The 23,143-nt window shown below is 43.5% G+C and overlaps 1 protein-coding gene across 4 annotated transcripts in view; it reads right to left on the bottom strand.

Annotated features, from left to right (window-relative positions):
- LOC122943647 (carboxyl-terminal PDZ ligand of neuronal nitric oxide synthase protein-like) overlaps window positions 1–23,143 on the bottom strand; it is a 98,887-nt gene that overhangs the window by 20,419 nt on the left and 55,325 nt on the right. For 2 of the 4 annotated variants that reach the window (XM_044301543.1, XM_044301544.1), the window contains exons 5-10: window positions 22,396–22,504; window positions 14,448–14,589; window positions 14,144–14,301; window positions 7,493–7,639; window positions 7,247–7,412; window positions 1,083–1,223 (exon numbers count right to left, since the gene is read on the bottom strand). In XM_044301543.1, coding sequence (XP_044157478.1) covers window positions 1,083–1,223; window positions 7,247–7,412; window positions 7,493–7,639; window positions 14,144–14,301; window positions 14,448–14,589; window positions 22,396–22,504 — 863 coding nt within the window. Of the gene's footprint in view, window positions 1–352; window positions 1,224–7,246; window positions 7,413–7,492; window positions 7,640–14,143; window positions 14,302–14,447; window positions 14,590–22,395; window positions 22,505–23,143 lie in introns of those variants that run through there. The other 2 variants (XM_044301545.1, XM_044301546.1) reach the window with 1 other exon arrangement.

Below are 23,143 nucleotides of genomic sequence, written 5' to 3'. Positions count from 1 at the left end.
AAAAAAATAAAAAATGTAAGAGTCCTGGGAGACCTCACACAGTCCCACACAATTTTTCAGGACAATTTGAGCACTTCTGATTCGGGTAGAATTGAGCCGATTCAGCCAAATCAAACCCAAATCAAATATTGAGCAATTTTTCTTGCTTTTTTTTTTTTTTTTTTACTAAATAATTACGTATAAAGGAGGCCTAAGTGCTACAGGAGGATCTTAAAGGCTCAGGTCCCTCACTTTACATACAGGTGGGTGGGTGGATCTAAGACTTTTCTACATTCATCAAAGAGCCCTTCCCAGGAAATGTCAGCTATGACTTAGTCTTACTATTATAACCTGCTTGTAGAACTTTGTGACTATACAACGCCCTTTGTCTTTACCATCTTGTAACCCACCCACCAAGCTACTGTGCAATCTGACTCCCATTCATCAGAGAGAGGGCCTATACCAAGTCTAAGGGAATCCTGATAGCCCTTATGATGCCTCTGCGTGATCAAGGAGCTGCTGTGAAACATGGCGTCTACCACCTGATATTTTCATAAAAGCCTGGTGTGACTGTTCAGAAGGTTGAGATGAACCCACTAAATTCTCTAATAGGGTCTTACGTTGAACAAGTCTACCCTTTACGGATACCAAAGATTAGTCTAAAGACCCAATAGCCTACAGTACAAACTAGAATATCATTGGAGGGTACAAATAAACCCAACTTTTTGTCTTTTTAGGAGACACACAGTACATAAATGTAGAGAACAGTGCAAATATCACAGGAAACAAATACAGCAGACTGCCCCGATTTCACAAAACACAAAACTGAACCAGTCTACGGACTTGCCCCCATCTTCACACAGCAATCTCGTCATCCAGGCTGTCCCCCAGCATGTCTCTGTGCAAAACATGAGCCAACCTCCCACCCTCATCCTGCCAGGACTCCCTCTCTTCGCTCTCATCAGTGTTGGATTCATATTCAGATGCTATTCCAGATTCTCTGAACCTATAGAGCTCGAGGCTGCCAAGAAGTTCGCCGGCTCCTTCCCCCTGGCCTGGAACAAAGCGGTAACACTGCACCTTCATCAAGCAGTCTGTCCTACCTAACGGGCTGCCCAGCTGGAAGGAAGGGTCGGGTTCAGTCAGAGGGGGTAGATCTTCCGGTTTCGGTGTTGAAGGATCGCAAAGCACTGGAAGGACATTGGAACGGAAGGTGATTTCAAGGAGGCTGTCCTGAGATCCCACTGCAAAGATGAATGAATTAGATTTTTAGATTTCAGCAAGAAATTCATCAATCTCCCATGACATTTATGCAACCCACACAAAGAGCAACAAAAATATAGGATAGTTAAGGAAGAACTGCCATGAGGTCCTCTCAGTTAACCCTTTTAAAAGGGTTGTCTCACTTTAGCAAATGGCATTCATTTACCATGTAGAGAAAGTTAATACAAGGCCCTTACTAATGTATTGTCCATATTGCCTCCTTTGCTGGCTGGATTAATTTTTCCATCACATTATACACCGCTTGTTTCCGGGGGTTATGGCCTCTGCTGCAGCGCAAATATGAGGTGGTCAAGTAGAGAGCTGCTGGGCATGTGTGCTTATGCGCGTTCCCACGGTCCCAGCCACCAGAGAGGCCAGCGTTTTTTCCTATAATGTGCAAACATAGCCACCGCTGCTGGATTGTAGGGTGGTCGTAACCCCGACAAATGCGCAGTGTATGCGATGGAAAACATTTTCAGCATAAATAACACAATAACGTTATTCTCTGGGTCAGTACGATTACAGCGATACCAAAATACATATAGTTTTCTTTTACGTTTTACTACTTTTGCGCAATAAAAACCCATTTTTTGGTGGCGACTAAGCAAAAAGCAGCAATTCTGGCATTTTTTGTTTGTTTTTATGGCGGTCATTGTACTGGATAACTGACGTGATATTTTAATAATGTGGGTTTATTATGGATGCTGTGATACCAAACGTGGGGGAGATGTTTCCCATTGAAAAACATTTTTTTCAATGGAAAAAACTTTCATTGGACTTCATTGTTGAATGGCTTTTATTTTTAACTAAACTATTTAATAGGGGACTATAATAGGCGATCTTTTGATCATTGAATACAATACACTTTTCCTATAGTGCATCGTATTTTAAGGTCAGCGCTATACTGAGATTGACCAGCAGCCTACTGGGGAACACTCCTAGCAGGCTTGTGGCCTACACTAGGCCCAGGCCTAGAAATACGCACCCCGCAATCTCACTTGCAGGGTGCTGATAGGAGAAAGAGGGAGTGCGCTCCCTTTGTAACCGCTTACATGCGGTGGGCGACATTGCCCGCAGAATATAAGGGGTTAAACAGCCCGGATCGGCGCTCCTGCCCGTCTGGGCTGTTAGAGCAGAAGCACGGCTCTCATGTGAGAGCCGAGCTCATGCTCTCCGCTGCACGGGAGATCCAGCCTAAGGCTCCTTAGTGACCACCGTAAAAAGGCGTTTTGGTGGTCACTAAGGAGTAAAAGGGAACCTGTCATCAGATTTGGCTGACCTGTAAGGCCGCCTTTCACACGAGCGAGTATTCTGCTCAGGTGCTATGTGTGATGCGAACGCATTGCGCCCGCACGGAATCTGGACCCATTCATTTCAAATGGGGTTATGTACATGTGCACTGGTTTTCACGCATAACTTGTGCATTGCGTTAAAAATCGCAGCATGTTCAATATACTGCGATTTTCACGCAATGCTGGCCCCATAGAAGTGAATGGTTGCTGAGAGATATTGTTTGCAAACATTCAGTTTTTTTATCATGCGCGTGCAAAACGCATTAAAATCGCATTGCACCCGTGCAATAAAAAAAACAAACAACTGAACGCGATCGCAAACAAAACTGAATGGACTTGCTTGCTAAATTGCGCAGTTTTCACTGAACACATCCGCAATGCATCCGGTCCTAATCCGGACAACCTCGTCGGCAAGCAAGGGGCCTTACATGTGTGCTTGGCAGATGAAGGCACCTGTGTTGGTCCCATGTTCATATGTGTCCGCATTGTTTAGAGAAATGAGGCTTTAATATATGCAAATGAGCCTCTAGGAGCAACGGGGGCGTTGCCGTTACACCTAGAGGCTTTGCTCTTTGCAACTGATGCATCCTCTGCATTTTGATTGACAGGACCAGGCATTGTGATGTTTTCACTGCCTGGCCCTGTCAATCAAAGTGGAGAGGAAGCTCCTTGCATATATTAAAACTTTATTTTTTCTCAGCAACGTGTGCACATATGAACATGGGACCAACACAGATGCCGTCAGCTGCCAAGTGCACATGTAACAGGTCAGTCAGTGTCATAGGTATAAAGCCGCTGACAGATGTGCTTTAACTTTCTCTACATGATGAATTCCGTTTGCAGAAGTGAGACCACACCTTTAAGAACTAAAGGCTATGGACTGGACATTGAACATAAACAAAAGTCAACGGGCCAGATTTATCACGACTCTGACAGCTCACTCCACTTTCACATATGGCTAAAGTCAGTTTTAGCCAAGTCAGATTTATGATCGGCCCTTTAAGACTGTAATAAATGTGGTTTGACGGTAGCAGTTTATCCGTCAGTAAGCAGCTTTACAAAAGTCGCACATCTTTACGAAAAAGTTGCACGTTTTTATGAAAAAGTCGCATGTTCTATTAAAAAGTCTCATAAGATAAGCATGGTCCTTACTGGAGTAAAATTGCAACTTTTTTGCGACTTTTTAAATAGTCCCAATAGTAAATCTGTCTAGAGATTCATTTACAAAAGAAAAAACGCCCACTTTCAGAAAACTGGCGAGCATAGTGCAGAGCAGAAAAAAAGTCGCAAATTTGTGCGCAGTTTTAGCGTTTGTGCATTTTTTGGGGACTTTTTCACTCCATTATTCTGACCTGAGCTAATGATAAATCTGGCCCAATGTGTCTAAGATCGCCCTGAGCCATTTCTAAAAATTCTCATTGGCCTTAGGGACTATTCCTTCCCCGATAGTATCCTGCTCGTCAGAGGAGGGTAGAGCTGTATTTTCATTAGGAGAAGTCACATAAGAGGTGGCAAAGCCCCAGGGAGATTTCCAATCTTTGTGCTGCCCTTGCAATCCTAATGGCAAAATGCAAGCTGTTGTTTATGCGGTCTGAGCGAACACAGTCTGCAGCAAACAGCAGATAACTAATCACTAGTATCTGGATAGCAATCATAATGCATTGTGGATTGGAAGATTACCATATCCCCCTCTCCGGCAGCTTCAAGGAACCATTCTGACAATTACATGATGGAACATTTCATTATGTAATTACTGATCTGTTACAACAGGACGACTGCAGGCTATATGCCCTTGTAGGAGCCACCTTTGGGACCATCCTTCGATATGCCCGATAAAGGAGCTGCTAATAAACAATCGTCCTTGCTATGGAGGACTAGTATTAAATGGTTGGCCATTGAGCTATACATACAGTACAGACCAAAAGTTTGGACACACCTTCTCCTTCAAAGAGTTTTCTTTATTTTCATGACTATGAAAATTGTAGATTCACACTGAAGGCATCAAAACTATGAATTAACACATGTGGAATTATATACATAACAAAAAAGTGTGAAACAACTGAAAATATGTCATATTCTAGGTTCTTCAAAGTAGCCACCTTTTGCTTTGATTACTGCTTTGCACACTCTTGGCATTCTCTTGATGAGCTTCAAGAGGTAGTCACCTGAAATGGTCTTCCAACAGTCTTGAAGGAGTTCCCAGAGATGCTTAGCACTTGTTGGCCCTTTTGCCTTCACTCTGCGGTCCAGCTCACCCCAAACCATCTCGATTGGGTTCAGGTCCGGTGACTGTGGAGGCCAGGTCATCTGGTGCAACACCCCATCACTCTCCTTCATGGTCAAATAGCCCTTACACAGCCTGGAGGTGTGTTTGGGGTCATTGTCCTGTTGAAAAATAAATGATGGTCCAACTAAACGCAAACCGGATGGAATAGCATGCCGCTGCAAGATGCTGTGGTAGCCATGCTGGTTCAGTATGCCTTCAATTTTGAATAAATCCCCAACAGTGTCACCAGCAAAGCACCCCCACATCATCACACCTCCTCCTCCATGTTTCACGGTGGGAACCAGGCATGTAGAGTCCATCCGTTCACCTTTTCTGCATCCCACAAAGACACGGTGGTTGGAACCAAAGATCTAAAATTTGGACTCATCAGACCAAAGCACAGATTTCCACTGGTCCAATTCCTTGTGTTCTTTAGCCCAAACAAGTCTATTCTGCTTGTTGCCTGTCCTTAGCAGTGGTTTCCTAGCAGATATTCTACCATTAAGGCCTGATTCACACAGTCTCCTCTTAACAGTTGTTCTAGAGATGTGTCTGCTGCTAGAACTCTGTGTGGCATTGACCTGGTCTCTAATCTGAGCTGCTGTTAACCTGCGGTTTCTGAGGCTGGTGACTCGGATGAACTTATCCTCCGCAGCAGAGGTGACTCTTGGTCTGCCTTTCCTGGGGCGGTCCGCATGTGAGCCAGTTTCTTTGTAGTGCTTGATGGTTTTTGTGACTGCACTTGGGGACACTTTCAAAGTTTTCCCAATTTTTTTGGACTGACTGACCTTCATTTCTTAAAGTAATGATGGCCACTAGTTTTTCTTTACTTAGCTGCTTTTTTCTTGCCATAATACAAATTCTAACAGTCTATTCAGTAGGACTATCAGCTGTGTATCCACCTGACTTCTCCACAACGCAACTGATGGTCCCAACCCCATTTATAGGGCAAGAAATCCCACTTATTAAACCTGACAGGGCACACCTGTGAAGTGAAATCCATTTCAGGTGACTACCTCTTGAAGCTCATCAAGAGAATGCCAAGAGTGTGCAAAGCAGTAATCAAAGCAAAAGGTGGCTACTTTGAAGAACCTAGAATATGACATATTTTCAGTTGTTACACACTTTTTTATTATGTATATAATTCCACATGTGTTAATTCATAGTTTTGATGCCTTCAGTGTGAATCTACAATTTTCATAGTCATGAAAATAAAGAAAACTCTTTGAATGAGAAGGTGTCTTTTGGTCAGTACTGTTTGTCTATGTGTAATATCATTTCTCCTACAGAAACATATAGTAAAAGAGCAACTTCACACGACAAAATCCTTGTGGGGCCATTCAATATACTGGCTGAAGATGATACTATTTAAATGCATAAATCTGACCCTATTAACTACATGAATAAATTCCTAGTACTGCTGCTGCTGACACCAGATCTGAGAATTATATCCCCGTCCCCCGCTGAGCACCCACCCTGGAACACACTGAAAGGATTCCTTCTGGAGTCCTCTCCATTATGTGCCCGCACTCAGCCGTCCTTTCACTGCGTTCCATGACCGGCTAGCAGGCACAGAGAAGTAGACGTAAATCGTAATTCCAAAAATGCAGCAAAAGCACAGCAGTGTTTCATAATTACGGAAAACCACGTCATTAGCCACATCATTGCCACAATGGATGATCCAAGTCTAAAAGTTCAAATACTGAGTCAGTTTGACAAGCATCAGCTCTGATCGTCTTGAGCAGTCCATATATCACATTATTCTGAATGGCCGCCAAGTAATGAATAGTGGCCACTGCAGAGGAAATGTGTTGTTGATGTCGGGAGCTGGTCAGCTGATAACCCAAGCAGATTAACCCCTTCAAATAAGGACTTCACTTTAGTAACCCTTCTGTAGACCACACACATTTAAAGGTTATGTACACCTTCAGGGGCATTTTTTATGGTTGCATTTTGCTAATTTTGGACTAAAGAATCAGTTTGTCAATTGGTCTTTATTAAAAATGTTCAGCAGTTTCTGAGTTACAGGTGTTAAAAATCAGTCTGTCTGCAAGTGCTCACTTTCTGTTTTCTTTGAATCTTATCAGATACAACCCATTGTGTAGCTCTTATGTCCTGACCTCATCAACCCTTATTTAATTAAGCTATAATGAGTGTTTATGAGGTCAGGAGATCAGAGATAAGAGCTACTCATGGGCCATCAGATGATGAGATTAACAGAAAACAGAAGGGAACAGAAGGGAACAGCTTGCAGACAGACTGATTTTTAACCCTTGTAGCTCAGAAACGGCGCAACATTTTTAATAATATTTTTTTTTTGTCCAAAATATTATTGTAAAATACAATCCTAAAAAAATAAAATTGTCCTGAAGGTGTCCATATCATTTAAAGTCTCTGCCATTATAAACTGAAATAACCACACCTGCCCATCTTCAGATGAACTTACTGGAATTTTTTCCGGACAACTTGTACTCCAGTTCTTGCACTTGTTTCACGAGCAGAGAGATGTGCTGCAGCAGGTCCTTGTTCTGCAACAACAGCTGGTGGACTCTGGCCTGGGACTCCAGCCTGGCAGCAGCTTCTGCAGACAACTGGTCTTTCAACAAATGAACCTGTAACATACAGAACATTCTCCAGTAGGTAAAGCACGTAAAACAGTGGAAGAACTACGGATGTATTTCTTTTCTCGTACCTGAGCCACAGCAACTTGCGTCTGCTGCTGTTGTTGCTGCAGTTGGTGCTGGAGCATCTGGATTTGGTGGTGAACAGAGAGCGGCGTTCCAGGAGGCAGCCGACTGTCTGATGGGAGTAACATCTTGGGAGAGGCCATAACTTTATCCTAATCAAGAATGAGAGACAATATTAATAAAAATTACTAACCACAAAGACAAGAAAACAGAGAAGGAAGTAGTCAATGAACTACCCCTCTGTATCTTCTAAGCATCCGAGCCCTAGGTTTTAACTTCTTTCTTATTGCAGCGGTTTGTGTCCAGACCATCCTCCGTTTGTCGAGCTGGGGTTTCACACCAAAGGTGTGAAACTAGTGATACTTCACTTTTACAGTACATGTAATGTATAATCCCAATATGGGAGGCCAAAGAAATATAATTATGGCCACGTTGGGATGATTGAAAAGGTGACAGTTAAAGTTTTTGTCCATCATGAGATAACTTTTTATTCTTCAAAAAATGAATCATATCTGCTATGTTAAAAAGAAAAACTTCTAGAGTTATGACATTTCCTTACATAGTATGGCACCACCTGGTGTTCAAAGTGTGTAGCAATGTGCACGCCCATCTACTGAGCAGAGTCCTGGTGGTCGCAAATGCTCAGTCACTCGCCCCATAAGCAGGTCTCTTCGTGGGGATAGTCTGTTCATTGCAGGGCAGTGAATAGGAACGGCTTTCTGCCCTGTGTTCACTGCATAGGAGCTAATAAAATGCCTCTTACCTGCAGAAAACATATTAGCTGCTGTACAGTGAACAGAGGATCATTATGCACATACCTGGCTGTGGGGAGAGTAGCTGAGCATGCGAGACCACCAGCATTCAGATACCTGGCTGTGGGCAGAGAAGCTGAGCATGTGAGACCCCCAGCATTCAGATACCTGGCTGTGGGCAGAGAAGCTGAGCATGTGAGACCTCCAGCATTTAGATACCTGGCTGTGGGGAGAGTAGCTGAGCATGTGAGACCCCTAGCATTCAGATACCTGGCTGTGGGGAGAGTATCTGAGCATGTGAGACCCCCAGCATTCAGATACCTGGCTGTGGGGAGAGTAGCTGAGCATATGAGACCCCCAGCATTCAGATACCTGGCTGTGGGGAGAGTAGCTGAGCATGTGAGACCCCCAGCATTCAGATACCTGGCTGTGGGCAGAGAAGCTGAGCATGTGAGACCCCCAGCATTCAGATACCTGGCTGTGGGGAGAGCAGTTGAGCATGTGAGACCCCCAGCATTCAGATACCTGGCTGTGGGGAGAGTAGCTGAGCATGTGAGACCCCCAGCATTCAGATACCTGGCTGTGGGGAGAGTAGCTGAGCATGTGAGACCCCCAGCATTCAGATAACTGGCTGTGGGGAGAGTAGCTGAGCATGTGAGACCCCCAGCATTCAGATACCTGGCTGTGGGCAGAGAAGCTGAGCATGTGAGACCTCCAGCATTAAGATACCTGGCTGTGGGGAGAGTAGCTGAGCATTTGAGACCCCCAGCATTCAGATACCTGGCTGTGGGGAGAGTAGCTGAGCATTTGAGACCCCCAGCATTCAGATACCTGGCTGTGGGGAGAGTAGCTGAGCATGTGAGACCCCCAGCATTCAGATACCTGGCTGTGGGGAGAGTAGCTCAGCATATGAGACCACCAGCATTCAGATAACTGGCTGTGGGGAGGGTAGCTGAGCATGTGAGACCACCAGCATTCAAATACCTGGCTGTGGGGAGAGTAGCTGAGCATGTGAGACCACCAACATTCAGATACCTGGCTGTGGGGAGAGTAGCTGAGCATGTGAGACCACCAGCATTCAGCTCAGTAGATGGATGTGCACTTAACACTTTTTAAAGCCAGATGGCGCCATATTATGTCATAACTTCACAGGACTTTTTTTTTTTTTGCAGCATGAAAATGGCAAATGTACTTAATTTTTTATGATATTTAAAATGAATATGACATTCAATGGTGAAATAAACTCTTTAATATGACATTGAAGTGATGCAAGAACTACCACAGTGGAAGGATTACGGAGAAAACGGTATCCTTTATTGAAGTCTTGTGAAAACAACGCATTTGGAGCACTGGTTACTATATGCACATGTTTCTATGTCTAAGAAAGAGTGATATAGATTGGCCTTCGGGTAAAGCAACCCAACTCCAGATCTGAAGATCTAGAATGTATAATTTAGTATAACAATTCCAACAGGCTTAAAAGGGTCTTCTGACATTTTAATACTGATGACCTATCCTCAGAATAGGTCATCAGTATCTGATTGGTGGGGGTCGGACACCTGAGACCCCCACCGATCAGCTGTATTGAGAAGGCACTATTGCTCCAGTGAGCACCACTGCCTTCTCGCTGCTTACCAAGCACAGCGCTGTACCATGTATAGCGGATGTGCTTGGTATTGCACTCAGCCCCTAGGCCACGTGACCGATGAATCTGTCGTCACTAGCCTAGGAAAAACAACGAGAAGGATGCGGCTCTCACAGGAACGCTGCTGCCTTCTCAAACAGCTGATCGGGGGTGTCGGCCCCCCACTGATGATCTGTCCTGAGGATAGGTCATCAGTATAAAAATGTCGGAAAACCCCTTTAATGTGCACGTACAATGCTTTACGACCCTTAATGGGAAGGCTTTTTATTATATGAAAGTTTTTCTATTACACTCTATGTCTTTTAGATATTTTTCTTTGTTTACCCCTCGTTTTTTTTTTCTAATTTGTTTTGCATATGTTAGGTAACAGAAATTGTTTTTCACAGTTGTGTTTGTGTGTACTGTATACTTTATGTAGATTGAATATATTGGTATACGTGACTGGGTGTACTGAGCATGTCTGACAGCCGGTGTCAGAAATTGCAGAAAGGGCTAGAAAGAAGGGGACGGAGCATGGACCCGGTGGCCAAATGTTACCCATGATGTAATTCTGTGCATTCTCTACTCTAAGCCTGGCACCTTTATGAGGAACACTGTATAGTTGTGTTTGATCCATCTTACAGGGGTTATCAATGAAATAATTTTATGACCTATCCTAGGATAGGTCATCATTATAACATGAAAAAGGGGGTCAGTCAGCACATCCCAATGCGCAGGTGCAAGCTGCCATGGCTAGAAACACAAAGAAAAAAAACACACAATGCAACAGCACTCTGCACACCAAATAAAGTACAATAATGCCATAGTAATAGAAAATATTCTGGTGCTAATACTACACTTATTTTGTAAATTTGAGATTCTTGGCAAATACATTTTGTACAAAATTATTTGGGCCCATCTGCCACACGTCACGGCGATCTCTGTAAGACGGGAACCTAACACTAAATGCTACCTGTTATGTGCCATAACGACCACCATAAAATTCAGGGAGTGCAGGTTCCACATGCATGCTGGGTCCACTCTGCTTTTTATCATTTTTGGTGCCAAAACGGCCTCCATTAAATTAATTTCATTAAGGAAAAAGTAGAAGTATTAGCACCAGAATGTTTTCTATAATTATGGCATTATTGTACTTTATTTTGTTTGCAGAGTGCTGTTGCATTGTGTTTTTTTTTTTTCTTAGGCCCCTTTCACACGGGCGAGTTTTCCGCACGGGTGCAATGCGTGAGGTGAACGCATTGCGCTCGCACTGAATCCGAACCCATTCATTTCTATGGGGCTGTGCACATGAGCGGTGACTTTCATGCATCACTTGTGCGTTGAGTGAAAATCGCAGCATGCTCTATATTGTGTGTTTTTCACATAACGCAGGCTCCATAGAAGTGAATGGGGCTGCGTAAAAATCGCAAGCATCCGCAAGCAAGTGCGGATGAGGTGCGATTTTCACGCATGGTTGCTAGGATGAAAGTCTATTCACTGTAATATTTTCCCTTATAACATGCTTATAAGGGAAAATAATAGCATTCTTTAATACAGAATGCTTAGTAAAAGGTCAATTGAGGGTTAAAAAATAAAAAAATAATTAACTCACCTCCTCTAATTGATCGCGTAGCTACCGATCTCCTGTTCTTTCTTTAGGACCTGTGGTGACGTCACTGTGCTCATCACATGGTCAATCACCATGGTGATGAGCACAGTGACGTCACCACAGGTCCTTTGACGGGTCCTGAAGAAAGAACAGGAGTCCGGCAGCTACGCGATCAATTGGAGGAGGGGAGTTCATTTTTATTTTATTTTTAACCCTCAATTGACCTTTTACTAATCATTCTGTATTAAGAATGCTATTATTTTCCCTTATAACCATGTTATAAGGGAAAATAATAAAATTTACAGAAAGCTGAACCCAAACCCGAACTTCTGTGAAGAAGTCCGGGTTCGGGTACCAAACATGCCGATTTTTCTCATGCGCGTGCAAAACGCATTAAAACGCTTTGCACTCGTGGGGAAAAATTGTGCATGTTCCCGCAACACACACGCATCTTTTCCCGCAACACCAGTGTGAAACCAGCCTTAGTGTTTCTAGCCATGGCAGCACGCACCTGCGCATTGGGATGTGCTGATTGACCCCCTTTTTCTTGCAGTTTGTACTGGAGCTATGGCTGACTCCATTTAGTCTTGCACCCCCAACCGGCCTGTCTGCTCTATAGGCTGATTTTAATTAGTGTAAGTATAAAGCTGTAGCCTGCTCTCCCTGCACTCACTGGAAGCCTTTTGGCAGCAGAAGTATAGAGCGGACCCTCATTGCATTCATTTGAAACCGTCTGGCACTAGGAGAGGTATAGAGTGGGCTCAGCATGCACATTTGTACCTGCACTCCCTGAATTTTATGGTGGCTGTTATGGCACATAACAGGTAGCATTTAGTGTTAGGTTCCATTCTTATATAGAGATCGCCTTGACGTGTGGCAGATGGGCCCAAATAATTTTGTACAAAATGTATTTGCCAAGAATCTCAAATTTACAAAATAAGTGTAGTATTAGCACCAGAATATTTTCTATTACTATGGCATTATTGTACTTTGGTTAGTTTGCAGAGTGCTGTTGCATTGTGATTTTTATCATTATCACATGGGCAGGGGTCCGAGTCTTGACACCACCGTCGATCAGTTGTATTACGGTTCCCCCAGCCAGCGCTGCCTCAGTGTGGTGGCAGCATCCGGCTGCTGGGGAAACCATATCAGCTGCACAGCCCTTTCAGAGATCAGAGTCCCGGGCCAATGACGACGCGCATTGGGGCTCCAGAGCGTCAAGCTCACTCAGATGACAGCTCCACTTGGCATGCAGAGATGCTGGCATGAAGCTGTTGCAGGCGCTCTATCTTAGGCCGTCTCCTGTAGGTACAGGTGCCGATGAATTTCTTGTTCTCTAGCTCCCCCTGCTTGTGAATTTCTAGATTAGTTTGACTACGCTTTGACTTCTGGCGATTTGGTATTGTATTGATCTCCTGGTTCTTGACTTTTTGGTGTGTTGGTTTCTGGTTTCTGACCCTTTTTTCTGTACGACTAATCTCTGCCTGTTTTTTGTTTCCTGTTTGTGTGTTGTCCACGCACATATTTCAGTGTTGGGACTGCCGCCCAATTGTGGTGTCACTGCCTACAGTCTCCGTGCACGCAAGTAAAGATAGTGGGTCTGGGAAGTTTAGGGCTGCACTATACCGGTTTATACATGATGGTAATTGCCATATCCTGACAAGCTGTTTCAGGAAGCTGCTGAGCTCACCGAAGCTCTGGTGAGCACGGTGGCCTTCCAGACGCTTACCAAGCACAGCTCCAAACATTGTATAAGCGGCAGTGCTTGGTATTGTAACTCAGCCCCATTCAAGCTGCAACCAAGGTCATGTGACTGATGTACAGTCAAATGGCGTAGGAAGAGGCAGGGGCACACGTGAAGTGCCCAGCCTCTTCTAACAGCTGATCAGCGGGAGACCTGAGGATAGGTCATCAATATTATTTCCCGGACAATACCTTAATGCATTTTACAGGAACAATCCAGATAAGGCCGAATGCACACGGCCGTGTTCCGTGGCCGAGAGCGATCCGTGGTATGCCGGGCTGGATTCCTGTTCAGAGCAGGAGCGCACTGCGTCATTGGTTGCTATGACGCCGTGCGCTTCATGCCGCCGCTGCACTACAGTAATACACTCGTATAGTGTATTACTGTAGTGCAGCGGCGAAATGAAGCGCACGGCGTCATAGCAACCATTGACGCCGTGTGCTCCTGCTCTGAACAGGAATCCAGCCCGGCATACCACGGATCGCTCTTAGCCGCGGAACACGGCCGTGTGCATTCGGCCTAAACCTGTACAACTCTAATTCTCTCTTTGGTGCTCTCTGAACCCCTGAGATTTGCACTGCTCCCATCAGGCCCATCACTAGGCATAACACAAAGCATCAGTTTTATTCAGATTTCTTCTTTAAAGCAGTATTCCTACATGAGACACTTATGACATATCTACAGCTCCTCCATCACAGCTAATGTGAGTAGCACAATCTGACAAAAAAGTTGTGCACCCATGCTATAGAGCAACATGAGACACTGTGTGGGCGCCCTAATAAGCGAGGGACTGAGCGATGATAAGCTCTGTACAGTGCTACAGTATACAAGCATCAGCGAATACTGATAAATCTGCAAGAGATGAGAGGTAAGTAAAGTAAAGACCTTATAAACCCCAATATTAACTATCAGGGATCTCACACTTACCTTCTTTTCATCAGGATAGTCATTCTCCTTTTTAACAGCATCCAAATCTGTAACTCCACGGTTGAACTTAGGACGCTGGTCTCCAGGCAGAGGACTGTCCAAAGCATCAATATCGGTCTCATCGGCATTATGGTCCACACTGGCGACAACATGCGTTACTGGGGAACACATAAGGAAAAGCACCAGTCAACATGAGCATGGATAACATACATGGAGATAAGTGATGGCCACCATCTCCTGAGCTACAATGACATGACCTATCACAGTAAGCAGGTCACCAGTATCAGCGGGATCTCAAATGTACCTGGCACACCAGAGTCATCTGTGCTCTTCTCACTCTCATCATCCTCTCGTCCATCCCCTCCTTGTTCTGTGTGCTGCAAACTCAGCTTGTGGCAAACTTCAAATGCTTGGCCTACAGTCCGCACGACTTGCATGGCTTGGCTCTAGAAAAGTGTGAAAATTCATTATAACAAAGTCAATCGATATGCAGTGAAAGCATGGAGCCACCTTAAAGGGTTATTACTGTAATTTCAAGTTATTCCCTATCCACACGATAGTTATCCCCTATCAGATCAGGGAGGGTCCTACTGCTGGGACTTCCAACTTAAAATCACCAGAATATCCCTTTAAGCATCAAACCTCTGGAGGAATCTATACCTTGTGAGGACAGTTTCTGTCAACTCGAAGGAGCAGGTGGTGGATTTATTCATGGGCTTTGCCACATAAGAAAACATGAGCATCAAATACTCGTTTATTAGATATATACCTAGATGGAACCAGGGCAGCTGCCATTCAGTAAGGACTACTGTGGAAAGTAGAGGCACCCATTAACCAGACCCAGGAGGGCAGACGAATTCTGAAATCAAGTGACCCTATCAATGGAAGGGCCGGGTTATAGAGGAAAGTCACAATATATGTATTGTAGGATATGTGGCAAAAATGTCCGTCCTTGTGTCAGGTTCCCTTTAAATGTATTCTGCATCCCAAATTATGATTCAGTTTTATTAAATAACAGTTATAGTTAACATATTTCTGCTAAATAATGCATAGAGAATGAATAATCCACCACCGCCATTTAGTTAGTAGCACATAATGGTTCTATTCACAGTAGTAACATAATGGCTTTTGAAGGGGTTCTCCGGGAATTAAGAAAATGAAAATACTTAAATATTACTTTATTATAAATATATTCTCAACTTACCTTTCATTATTTAGAATGGCTCGTTTTGTCTGGGGAGCAATCATCAGGGGAAACAAAATGGCCGCCGTCCTATTAGTTCACCCAAAACTTGTCCTGATCACACATGAGGACAAGTTACTTTACAACACTGAGGTAAAGAGTTGCCTCATCCTCCTCTCTGCTCTACCTGTCAGGGGTTATGATCCTGAATACAGATGATAAGAACTTTAGCTGAATCCCAGGGGAATTGAGTTCATGAGGCTGTGGTAATGGAGACTGTAAACAAGTGCTGCTGCTCATTAGCCACATCCCCACCTCCTCTCATGTCTCCTCATCATCTCCATTCCCACAGAGACTCACCTGTATTCAGGATCATGATTCCTGACAAGCAGAGCAGAGAGGAGGATGAGGCAACACTATGGCTCATTGTGGTGAAGTAACTTGTCCTCCTGTGTGATTAGGACAGGTTCTGTGTGTACTAATAGGACGGCAGCCATTTTATTTCTCCTAATGATTGCTCCCCTGACAAAACAAGCCATTCTAAGTAATAAAAGGTATTTGTGAATATATTTATTATGAAATAATATTTAAGTATTTTCATTTTTTTAAATCCTGGACAACCCCTTTAACTTCAGACCACAAAATGTTATAAAATGATTCAAATATGGTAAAACACATAAAGGAATTCTCCTGGATTAAGAAATATCAGTGATTTGATGTAGCGCTAAAAGTTTACATACACTAGCATATCCACAGTATGTCCACCATTTAGTTTTTTTCCCTTCAGAAACCATTGGTGGCCAGCAAGGCCCTCCTCGGGAGTGGACTGGGAACTTAAAGTGGCCCTGGCCAAGTCCTAAAACTGGCTCCATGTTGTAGGCAGATGCAAATTAACAAAAGGTTAGCAGTACAAGTAGGCGGGGACAACAGATGTAGGCAGGGCAAGTAATTCCATAGTGCAGCATAAAATACCACACCAGCAGAACCAAATACAAAGACTTGTGAGCTGGTGCATTGTGGTGAAGCAGCACCACACCTGCTAGCAACTTCCCAACGCGTTTTTCTTTGATTGCCTCATGTCATGCCTTAATTGTTGAAGCATAGGTGTACCCAGGAATTGTTGTCTTGTGTGGAATGAATTCCAGTAATGAAATGCCTTCTGTATCCCCAAAAAAACATTGCCATGATCTTTCCAGCTGACTGCTGCACACAAAATTTATTTAGAGTTGATGACCCCTTTTGCTTCCATTACATGGACTCTTGCTTGGTCTCAGGATCATGGTGGTGGACCTATGTTTCATCACCCCTAATAAGTCGAGAATAAAAGTCTCCTGCATTTTCTCTAAGCATGTCTAAAATCACTAAATTGCTGGAGACAAGATTTTTGTTCAGGTGTCAACATTTGTGGAACCCACCAAGAACTGACCTTTGAAATTATCAAAACATCAATAATGACACTAGAAACCGTGCCAACTGAAATGACTAATTCGTAAGCTATAACACTGAATTGGACCCGACAATCTTCCTAAATCATGGCCTCCACTTTACGGCAAGTTTCCTTTGAAAATGCTTTGACAGGTCGCCCTGAAATGGGGTCATCTTCAACTGATTTCCTACCCCATTTTAACTACTTGGCCCAAAACTTTACTTGGTAGTAGGAAGGTGCATAATCACGATATATGGCAATCATCCTTTCATGGATTTCTTTAGGCTTCTTTCTTCCTTTGTAAAGAATTTAATCACAGAACGAAGCTCCAAATCCCTCACTTTCTTTGTAGACCCGCACTGTACTGCACTTGCCATCCTGTCACTTCCAGTGCTTTCATCAGACTAAACTGCTACGTGTACGTTGCCTGTCCAGACATGTCTCAACCAGAGAAGCTCAGCTCTCTAACACTGAGAACATGCTGGGGCAGATAACTTATTGAACACCCCTCGTGTGTGTATATATAATATATTATATTATTTTTTTTTTAACTAGGATGAACTAGCAGTGACTGCAAATATGTGACCCATGCACAGAACAATGTGAAAAACAAACTTAAGTGAACACTGAGATTTATTTCAGCTGCGACCCAGGAGACTTTAGATATTAAATTCTCCATGGAAACAGGCAGTCATAAAACTGGGGACCTCAATGTTCTCCTTTTAATAACGGAGGATCTCCTGGATACTGAACTGTAAACATCAGGAAGCGGGAGCGGAAAGGCCATGAGTGAGCAGTTGGCATCTTTAAAGAAAGAAAGAGGTGAGGAGAACAGCTGGAGACCACTGATTTGTATTCCAGTCGCCAGGGGAAGCAGAAAGTATTGCAGGTCATTAAAGGCATGAAAGACTTTGTAGCTGATGGACAGCTGAGGGTTGTAGTAGCAGTACGGGACCCACAGACAGGAGATGTAATGTACACATTTACCTGCATTTTATATGAAGTAGGAGTAAGGTTTCCTTGGAGGGAGGAATTCATCAAGCTCTTGACTCCAGATTTCTGGCTTGAAATTAGGGCTTTGTGACTTTTTAAGCTTGTCGGTGCCAAACTTGGGCAAAAATTTTGCATTTTTACACCACTCACAACAAAAAAGTGGGTGGGCAAGTGAGTGGTTAGTTGAGAAGATTTAAACAAAACAGTTCAATATTGATAGCCTATCTACAAGTGAATGGGCCTGGGCTGCAATACCAAGAACAGCTAGAATCCAATATACAGCGCTGTGTTTGATAAGATATAAGGAGACCACAGCACTAACTGGAGCGCCACAGCTGATTGTCCGGCGTGATGGGAGTCGGACCCCCACCAATCAGATATTGATCTATCCTGAGGACAGGTCATCAGTACTGTAACTCCCAGAAAAATCCTTTAAACCAGATTTATCACCTGAATAAAATCATGTCAATCTTACTCTAAGTAAAGGGGATGTGTAGAAAGTGGAATAACATCTCAAGGCAGAAGTTGCACCACATTTATCAGACATCTGATATGACGCAGACTCGTGAAAAACCAACTTTAGGAATTCCGCTCATGATAAATCTCCTGTGTATATAATTGGAAATGCCTAGAAATAATGGCGCATTTACAACCTAAAAGCATTACTGCCACAACTAAGTAATGCTACAAAAACTGCATATGGGAACAGGGAGGAATTGCAAGTGCGTGGCAATTTAGCTCAATAAAAACCAGTGACCCCTTAAAAAAACAATGCTGATGTAAATTAATGTAAAACCCATCTCCCACATAACCTCCCACCTGCCAATATACATGGCCGAATAGCACACACAGCAGTTACATCAGCATTATCCCAAGCACAAAACCTGGAGCCAGACACGCGGAAGGGAGACACATAATACAACAGATGACAAAAAAATATATAGTAACATGGTATTTGCCTCTCAAGGTTTTATATGAATATATCATCATTACGTGTTTGCTTTGGTGGATTTTATAAGTTGCATTGTAAACTTAAGCAGAACAACTAATGTGTACCAGACAGTCCAGGAATCTCTTGAGACCGGTATTCCAAGAATCAACCGATAGGACCGCTGAACAGAAGATCCCTGAACTTGAACCCAAGATTTATCAAGGATCTTATGCATTTTCTAAATCTCTGTATGCGGATGCATACATGGCACAAGAAAAAGGTAATACCACAGCGCTCAACATAATGTGTCTTAAAGGTAGAGAATAACTTTATTGATGCATTCAATATGAATGGGGTCCAGCTGAAGTAATCGGGCAATATCAAGTGATGTGTATATAATACAGAACGTCTCGGACAGAAGAGATCTTCCTCAGCCATAGAGTCTGAGCAATGAAGAGCAAGGAGACTAGGCATCTGGACTGCAGACACAAGTCCAGGGTAATGTCTATACACATTTCCAACCAACGAGACATGCCATTGTGTAGCCTGTATACACCAAAATGCCTCAAACACAACCACGGAACCAACAGGACAACATGGTCCGATAGGCACTTCTTCCAGGCACTGTATAAGAGGCCAATAGGGTAGGTCACTTGCGCAATATGACATTTTTTGTCTACAGAAAATATTAGGCTCGAGGCAAGAATTCTGCAGAAAGCAAGGATAATACCTGCAGGCTGCAGATGAAATATTTCTCAAATCTTTGGATATAACTTGAAATATGCATCATGCTACAAAGTTTCTACTCTCATCTGATCCTGGCTATAAAACCATTTAAAAATAAAAAAAAAACAACTAAAAGCTATATTCTCTGCATGTACATTTCCAAATAGATGGAAACATGAGCGTAAAGGTGGGGGTCCAGGTGCTGAGACCCTGACCGATCACTAAAATGAAGGGGCAGAGGTGTCCTAAGCAATGCGCTTCTTCAGGTTTAATATTGTAAGCTCTGCTCGACTGTCCTCTTAGGGATGAGGGTGGGGTGGACGGACGGATCCATAGAAAGTACATGGGGTTCTGTACCCCACTCGCTCAGTTCCCAGAGGGCAGCCAAGCAGAAAGGTGAAGGGGCAGATCACTCCATAGACCACTTCTGCCCCCTTAGTTTTAGCAATCGGTTGGAATCTCAGCAACTGAACCTTCACCAATGAAACCTTCTGACATCTCACTATGACAAGTCAAAAGTTTTATAAAAGTTGTTACCCTATAAAGAATATATTAAAACTAAGAACAAAACCACACCCTCTTCTCCAACCATTTTATACAGAAAAGGTCTCATGCACACGAACGTTGTTTTGGTCCGCATCCGAGCTGCCGTTTTTGCGGCTTGGATGCGGACCTATTCACTTCAATGGGGCCGCAAAAGATGCGGACAGCACTCCGTGTGCTGTCCGCATCCATTGCTCCATTCCATGGTCCGCAGAAATAATATAACCTGTCCTATTCTTGTCAGTTTTGCGGACAATAGGCAGTTATATTAATGGCTGACCGTGCTGTTCCACAAATTGCGGAATGCACACGGACGCCATCCGTGTTTTGCGGATACGTAATTTGCGGACCACAAAAGACACAACGGTCGTATGCACGAGGCCAAAGTCAAATTTAAAAAAAGCAAATACAACAAAACACCACTAAATCAATTGATCAGCTGTTAAAGGGAACCTTTCACTAACTTGTAGTGGGGGCCAAACTGACAGAAGGTAGGGTCAACACAAGTAGGCGGTGACAGCAATACTATATTGTGGCACCTTATACCACCCCAGCAGAGCCTAATACCACAGTGCATCACAATATACTGCCCCAGCAGCACAAAGCACCTCCCCAAAAACTGCCCCTTTTTGGTGGCCAGCTGCCACGTTCTGTCCTCCTACTCCAGTTGCCTTAGGAAGGCAATTCAGGAGTCAGATTATTATTTACAACGGCTGGTGGCCATGAGGAGGGCTAAGGCAGTCCCCTCGTCATTGGACCACTGGGACGTTTCCATGTAGGGTCTATGGCCAGTCTGCCTCTGCTTTTACTAGGTTTGGAGCCACTAAACCAATGTGCAGATGGTTTAGAGGTTTGCCTATAGACAGGTTTGCAGTGCTGGACAATAACAGGCTGGAGGTTTTTGTGGTAAGTTCCCTTTAAAAATTCTATTCAGCCTTTCTTTTCATATTTTGTATTTGTTTGCAGCGTCTGGGTAAGTGATGTGACAACCACTATACAGGAGCTGTCATTACAGTTTTCACACCCAGTTTTCATGGTGTCCTAACAGCAGATTTGCTATGCTACGATAAATCCTCTATTTCACTGCATACCTAGTTAGATAACCAGTGTGAGAGATGAAATGTTGGCCATGTAGATCGTCACCTAGTTTTCCCTGTGATGGATATCAGCAAAAAAATGGCTAAACAGAAGTCTAGCAGCACCAGCAGCGTATGGCCAAGCTAAAGGGGCTTTCTGGGACCTAACATAAAATGCCAGCTGATGGATACCTGCAAAACAATCCACTTTGTGATTTACTTACTTTCAGAAAATGTACCAATTGCCCAATTGTAGCAGGTCATGTGATGCTGCCCGCAGACGATTTTTAGCTTCCAGTGACAACCTGCTCATTCCCTCCAGCCTGATCAATGCACGGCGCGCCATTACCAATATCACGTACATGGGGAAGCCGATCAGCTCAGACACACACCGAGCATGTGCGGGTCAAACACACTGGGGCAGATTTACGAATACTGTCTAAAAATAAGACTGTAAAATTGACAGTCTAAGTTTACACCGCGTGCACTACAGAAAAAAAATTAAAAAAACTGGAAAACTTACTGTGATTGAGCCGAGATTGGAAAGCATAAACTGCTAGTGGTGCCTGGTCAATGATCACACAACTAAGGAGGTGCACCCTTTATTCTGGGTTCTGCAGCAGGGTATATGTTGAAGAGAACGTTGTGTAGCGTGGGCATTCTTAACTCATTTAAAAAAAGAAACCGAACTGATTCCACAATGTCATGGACATATTGAAGGCTGGTCAATGTTCCCTCCATGAATACCAGATGTGAATGGCCATGGAAGCTAATGTTGCCCCATATTAGGACACCAGGTGTTGGTCCTGTGTGTCTCCGCACTACACATGATGGCAGTAGGCGCTCTCCAGCCCTCCTGTGAACTATGATGAAGTCATCAATGGCAAATAATAATGTTCAGTGATAAAAGCAAGTTCTGCTTTTGTACTAATGATGGTCTCATCATAGTTTGCAGGAGGGCAGGAGAGCGCCTACTGCTATCATGCATGGTGCAGAGACACACAGAACCAACACCAGGTGTCCTGATGTGGGGTGCCACTAGCTACTATGGACGTTCCCGTCTGGTATTCATGGAAGGAACATTGACCAGCCTTCAGTATGTCCAGGATATTGTAGAACCGGTACTTCTGCTTTTTACTCCATTACGAGACATGATGCTCAATTAGATAACACCTGGCCACACATTCTGTTACAGAATGTCCTCCTCAGGATATCCAGCAGTTTCCCTACCAGCTCCATTCACCAACGAGAATGTCTGAGACTGGATGTATGACAACATGTGTGGCTGTACACCAGACTACCATGGCATTATATACAGTTCTTCCAGTAAAATTTCAAATAAAACAAGGGATGACCGTCTTCCTTTAGACTTACCTTTTTCTTGGACTTGAATACGTTGCAACGAAAGATATTACTAGACCCATCTCTAGCAATGTAACTGAAGATCTTGAGGTCTTGGGAGTCATGAGAAACATAGAATATTCTGCACAGGAGAAAGAAATGGATAAAGGGGGTCAGAGAGGCAATGCATTTCTGACCTTCCTGACCAGGCCTAATTTTGCAAATCTGACATGTGTCACTTTATGTGGTAATAACTTTAGAACACTTTTACTTATCCAAGTCATTCTGAGATTGTTTTCTTGTGACACATTGTCCTTCATGTTAATGGTAGATTTGAGTCAATATGATAAACTTTTGGATTTTTATATAAATAAAGGTAAATGATTATTATTTTTTTAAATCACTGTTTTCTAAATTTGAATTTCTCTGCTTTTAAGACAGATAGTGACGCCTCAAACTATTTATTAATTAACATTCCCCATATTAACAATCCGTCCAGTCGTGTTGACCTTATCGCCATCTCCCCATCCCCTAAGGTGTTGTAGTTGGGCCGCCCAAAAATATATCCATGGATCCAGTACTGCGAGTCTCCCCTGCGTTTTCAGCCTATGCAGCGTTGTGAGTTTTATTCGCGGGATTCCCCTCTTCCAGATGAGATCCCTGAAGATCGCATTTATTTTATAGAAAAATTGGAGTGGTTTCCAAATCGGGGCATTATGCAATACATAGAGAAGCGGGCGCTTGAGAATCATTTTTAATAGATTTTTTTGCGGTCGACTAA

Source organism: Bufo gargarizans, chromosome 7 (assembly GCF_014858855.1).
Source record: "Bufo gargarizans isolate SCDJY-AF-19 chromosome 7, ASM1485885v1, whole genome shotgun sequence".
In the NCBI taxonomy this organism is placed as follows: Eukaryota; Metazoa; Chordata; class Amphibia; order Anura; family Bufonidae; genus Bufo; species Bufo gargarizans.
The sequence above is the reverse complement of the archived record's forward strand: the minus strand, read 5'-3'. Positions and strand labels throughout refer to the sequence as shown.